The sequence below is a fragment of the Phacochoerus africanus genome, chromosome 4, assembly GCF_016906955.1.
Source record: "Phacochoerus africanus isolate WHEZ1 chromosome 4, ROS_Pafr_v1, whole genome shotgun sequence".
NCBI lineage: Eukaryota > Metazoa > Chordata > Mammalia > Artiodactyla > Suidae > Phacochoerus > Phacochoerus africanus.
This window is the reverse complement of record NC_062547.1, coordinates 138,321,747-138,327,746: the sequence shown is the minus strand read 5'-3', so window position 1 is coordinate 138,327,746 and position 6,000 is coordinate 138,321,747. Positions and strand designations below refer to the sequence as shown.

General features: G+C 35.9%; 1 protein-coding gene across 3 annotated transcripts in view; it reads right to left on the bottom strand.

The window, feature by feature from the left end:
* Positions 1 to 243: 243 nt before the first annotated feature.
* Positions 244 to 6,000, bottom strand: part of SMAD5 (SMAD family member 5) — a 55,928-nt gene continuing 50,171 nt past the window's right edge. For 2 of the 3 annotated variants that reach the window (XM_047778687.1, XM_047778688.1), the window contains exon 7: positions 244 to 5,208. In XM_047778687.1, coding sequence (XP_047634643.1) covers positions 5,065 to 5,208 — 144 coding nt within the window. In that variant the 3' untranslated portion in view covers positions 244 to 5,064. The remainder of the gene's footprint in view (positions 5,209 to 6,000) is intronic. The other variant, XM_047778689.1, reaches the window with a different exon arrangement.

Here is a 6,000-nt window from a genome sequence, read left to right as displayed (position 1 = left end):
CAAAGAAAAACACATCAACTGTCTTAAAAACAGAAAAAAAAAAAAAAGCTGATCATTCTGAGCAAACCTCATGCTGATTGGAAAGGCATGGAATATTCATTTTCTATCACTAGTGCACAAACACAGATAACACAGCTGGTCACACAGCAACTGATAATCTCATCCTTTTTATAACTGTACTCAATGAAACATGTTAAGACAACAGAAAATGCCCCCCAAAACAAACAAAAAACAAACATTAAGCAGATTTTGAGATTTATTAAAATAAAGTATTAGCAAACGATATGCAAAAACAAAGTTCTTAAGAGTTATGCTTTGAAAAGCACAATATAGTAAAACCTAATACATTTTCATAAGTATCAAAAAGATAACAGAATTGAAGCATGTTGCTAGAATTTCATGTCTACAACATAAACAGAAGCGGAACAAGTATAAGTAAGAAGCGGACCTACAGTGCAGCCATTGGTTTGGTCTTTATCATCTGCATGTGACATAGCTTTTTACAAGAACATGGGCAGTTACATACAAATACCCAGTTTTCATGATTATAATTTTACCCAATTTTAACAAAATGCAACTTTAACCAACCAGGTTAAGAAGAAACCAACCATTTTCTTCAAGAGTCCCTACAATTAAAATACTCTATGAATAAATCAAAGCAACATCATCTCCAATAGTACTAGGAAGGGAATATCAGACTCTAAAAGATGTATTCTTTACTTGGGATTGTCTGGCCTCATTGGGCTTTTGTTATAGCTAAGAAGGCACTATCTATCAATGGGGTAAAACAAGAGCTGCCTCTACATAAAATTTTGAACTTTTTAAAAGCAATCTCTTCAAATAAATCCTTAAAGGACAATGGTTTATGATGATTTTAAGAATTTTAAGAAGTGAATTATCTGAAAGAGAACCACACATACCATTTTCTCTCTGTCATAAACAGTAGAAGTAGCCTGTTCCGAGACTCCATCTTTTCAATAAAACAACTCATCACTTGTTTTACAGCAATTGCTACCAGCAAATATTACAGAATATGCTCCTATTTTTTAAAAACAGTTGATAGGTAAAATCCATTTTACTGGTTTTTGTAAATCATCCAATTTTAGGGTAACATTTCAATTATAATAACTGCATTATAGAAGATGAGTTTCTACTATGAAAAATCCAGTCTTACAAAGGCTTGACAAATACCATTACCTCTTGTAATTAGGACAGGCTAAACCGCAAACCAGTGAATTACAACGAACTGTCCAAGTTTCTGTTCAGCAGGTATGATTCTTTAGAAGAAATGCCTCAAATTCTCTCTCCATGCATGCATCTTCTATAAGAAGAAAACCTCCCCAGATTTCCACCTGTATTAATCAAGAAAATGTTCCTGCTTCGGGGGAAACAGGCATCAAACCTGAGATTACGACCCCAAAAGCCGTGCTACTGAGTACCTGAAGAGATGCCCATAAACTTCTGCCAAGGAGAATCACCAAACCCTTCTAAAATCACCAGGCTATCTACAACCTTAAAGAATTCTTGCTTATGGAGTTGACGGGTATAATGAGGACACAGACTTAGATTCCTACCTGAGAGATTAGGTGAGGATGTAACTAAGAGCACAAAGAAGAGCCCTGAGCCTCCTCAAAGTTAATAGGTCCAAGATCTCAATCGTCACTGGAAGCGGAATTTAAGATTTATCTAAAGACTCTTCCTCTGAGAGTATAAAAAGCCACTTACATATTTTAGTGGGACATGATAATGATCCAAAGTATTGTTTAGCAGGCAACTAGGAAACGTGTAAAGAGATGGCTCTAAACTGGTGTACTAGATGCTCTCTGTAACAGAAGGACAGCACTGACACGGGCACCGCCAAACTTTAGAGTTTCTCTGCTACAGGCCTGATTTCATTTTTGTATAAACTTTCTCTTTCAAAAGAACTCTATTACAGGGGAACCATCTCCCACAGGTACTGGAAGGTCATACCGAAGGTTTTATAATGTGAGCCCCAGTCCTTATCTTGACAATAGATTTCAGATCTGAATTCCTGCTGATCATTTACATCCTAGAAGAATGTCTTATTCTCAAATGCTATGAAAAGTATAAAACAGCTACACCCTCTTTCTGTACTATTAGGCTTAGCTTGTTGAACTACCTAGTAATATTACTGTGGATTTCACCTCAGAAACCCAGCCAACTCTATTATTATGGTTTCTTTATATAACAAGAAAACGTAAAAAAGGATTTATACTGATGTATATATGTGTCATTTAGACTGATACCTTACTTAAATTTTCTCTATAAAGAAAAAGAGTTCAGTTCAGCAGATGAATAACATGTCTACTAGTTTCTATTCCATAACCTAAGACAGGTAATTAGGAAGAGATGTTAGTCAAATGCACCTTTTAAATCTCTTTCCAGTCAATATCTTTTTGTTGCTTTAATGAATTACTGAGATTAATTTTGATACTATTTCTCTTTTTGCATTTATCAAACTAGTTATAATTTTATTATTCCCAGACTCTCTTTTCAGCTGGCATATATTTATTTATATATTGTACATGCTATAAAATGTGATTTTTCTGGTAGTGTTGATGTTTTCATAAATTCGACTATAAACCATCCTGAGGATTAAATAAAAACTTGAACTGTAACTTTCTGAAATGGTTTCTCTCAGGCACCTTTTTCACTGGTAGAATTTTACTTAGTTTTTTAAATCTCACTGGCAATTTTTATTTCCCATCCATTCCTGCGTTGAGAAACCACAGGAATTATAGAATCAGCTGGACTGAAGGAAAAGAGCTGTTTTGGAAATAAAACAGCCTTATAGTTCTCACGAAACTCTTCACAGTTAAAAACTTCAGTACTATCATTCATAAGCCACACCTCCGTAGAGAAAATACAGAAAAAGCCAATCACATAAAATCCCATTAACTCTAAAGGCTGTTACATGAATAAAAAATGATTTTTAATTGACTCCAAAGAAAGTATCAATAAAACAATTCAACAGTTTCCACCAGCTCAAGCCCATTGAAGTTGATTACATGTATCTGCCATTCAACCTGGGTGGTTTTTCTACAAACGTGTTCCAAAGATTGTGCCATGAGCCTGGTAAGTAAAAGAATGATGGAAATAGCTAAGTTCTATCACTAAGCAAATAATCCTCTTTTGTGTGGCTGACACATTTCTGGAAGACTGAGTATGCATATCATGCAAAACTTAGGTTTAAGGCTCAGGTGACTGTCAGAAAGTTTCCTTTTACTTAAGCAAAGGACTGTGAGCATGAAACACATATGGCACTTCATCTGAGAGAAATGAAACCATCCCCTGGCTGCACTTTATAAAAGCAATAAACAATGTTATGGAAAACAAAAGGAATCACATTCTCCTTTCCTCAAAAAAAAAAAAAAAAAAAATGCATTTTTCCCCCCCGCATAAAAGCAGAAAAAGTAGAAAGTCAAACCAAACTAAGAGTTTAAACAGAAGACAGACATGGCTCCACATACTTTCAAAAGGCACCAGAAAATAAGCTTCTTCTCTTAGGTAAATTAGGTTATTTTTCCCCCCAAAATAATGTCTTTCGTTCTTCATGCCACAACTAAGGGTCCATTTGGCTGCTCCACAGAAAAAGAGGTTAAGAGTCCTTTACTCAAAGGCCTTAAGTACAAGTGATTAAATGGATATTTTAGAGTTTTTCACATCTTTCCTCTGAGGACTGCAGAGAGTAGCATCCACATAGGTGCTGGGGAAAAAAAACAAAAAAACAAAAAAACAACAAGGAAAAAGAGCACACATGGTAACTGTTTCCAAATCAGTTAGCTCAATGATCACTGCTGATTCCTTTAAGCATCAGACCAGTGGCCTCATCCTTGGGGCCAAACTGAAGCGGAGAGATGGCTATAGGACACAGGTCCTTGCATGGGGAGACTGGTGCATGTTAAGAACAACGGGATTATATACACAATTTTTAACATTAATACCATCCATAAAACTGCAGGGAATTAAAAAGGCACCTTCAACTGGAGCTACCGAATAACAGTCTTATAATCTAGGCTGAAAATACAACAAAAGCTAGAAAAGAATAACTTCCTACAACTGTAACCTATAAACTGCAGTGTTTAATACAAAAGGGGGTACCGAGGAAGTCAGGATGGGCATCTAAGTCCAACTCACTTGAGTGTGTTTCACAAAAGGTTACACTAAAAACTGTCACCCATCAAAGTGCAAAATAAAAGATTAATGCATGTCAAAACTAGAGTTCTTGCAACATTGGCCAAAAGCAGCAAACACAGCTGAATAAAGCCAGGCATGCACTGTCACTAGCTATAAAGTAGTACTTAAGACAGATTCTGAGTAAATGACATATACTGGAGAGCTGTTGTTTGCAGTAATTTTTTTTTTTTTAAAAGGAAATGTTTTAGAAAAGATATACTGAGTGAAGTCACAACACACTGACAAACATTTAGCTGTATTAAATGTAAATTTTACGATGTCATTTAGAAAACTATCACTTAGCTTTTATTGAACACTACTTGTTAGTAGAGCAGTGCATAGTGTTCCTTCAAATAAAATATATTTTTATAGTTTCTTTTAAGGCCCTACCATATGATTTTATAAAACAGTGAATTACACTTTTTAAAAAAGTTGGTAGGACAAAGAAACTGAAAAAAAAAAAAAAGTACAGCTTCTGGAAAATCAAGACTAGAAGGGAAGACTTTCACTGAACACCATCTTCTACTGTTACTCTTTTCCATCGTGTGACGTGTTACTTTTCCAAAAAAACTGTTGGGAAATAAGGCAACAAGTACATTCCAGTTTAAGATCAACGCCAAACTTTTGAAAAGGGGCACAATACTTACTCTGCATCTTTCACAACACTTTTGAGAGTTAATCACGTGAACATTAATACAAACAAATGTAGATTCTTCACAAAATACAAATGTATTGGTCACAATTATGTAGAAAAAAAATAAGCTGTGATATCTGTTTTCCATGTAAGCTCACAGTATCTGTACTGAAAGTTTCCCTAAAATTAAAACAAGTCCACTAATAATATAATTGAAAAAGAATACTTCTACACTATGAAACAGAAGAAATGGGATTCAGAGGGGAGCCCATCTGAGTGAGGACTTTATCCAGCCACTGAAGAGGCCCATGAAGATGAATCTCAATCCAACACGGGGTGCTGGTAACATCCTGCCGGTGATATTCTGCTCCCCAGCCCTACAAAAATCAACAGACATCACAGCAAACCACTATTTAAACTGTCAACCAGTCTAAACCAATTTAAACATACTAACCAAAAAAATACTTTAACAGTAGAGATGAATAGAATGTTTGAAAGGAAAAAACCATCATAAAACCAATCTTTTTTTTTTTGTCTTTTGTCTTTTTTGTTGTTGTTGTTGCTATTTCTTGGGCCGCTCCCACGGCATATGGAGGTTCCCAGGCTAGGGGTTGAATCGGAGCTGTAGCCACCGGCCTACGCCAGAGCCACAGCAACGTGGGATCCGAGCCGCGTCTGCAACCTACACCACAGCTCACGGCAACGCCGGATCCTTAACCCACTGAGCAAGGGCAGGGACCGAACCCGCAACCTCATGGTTCCCAGTCGGATTCGTGAACCACTGCGGCACGACGGGAACTCCCATAAAACCAATCTTAACATTCACCATAGAATTAAAAGCAACACAATAGCTGCATCCATAATCCCTTAATGGAGCAAGATAGGTCTCAAAATTCTTGTGTTATTATTTTTTTTTTTTACTTTTAGAAAGGTAATACTGATGCAATATCTCATAATTAAACCATTAATATTTCTGCAGTGAGCAATATTCTCTCTTAATGGGATAAACAAAACCCGGATACAGCCTCATGTAAGTTCACATCAGATTTTGTTAAGTTTTTGATTTTCAGGGGTTTTTTTTTGGGGGGGGTATCAGATAAGGCACTGTAAATCTTATCAGTGGATATAAGTGTAATTAAAGTGGCAATCACATATCCTTTTTTTTTTTT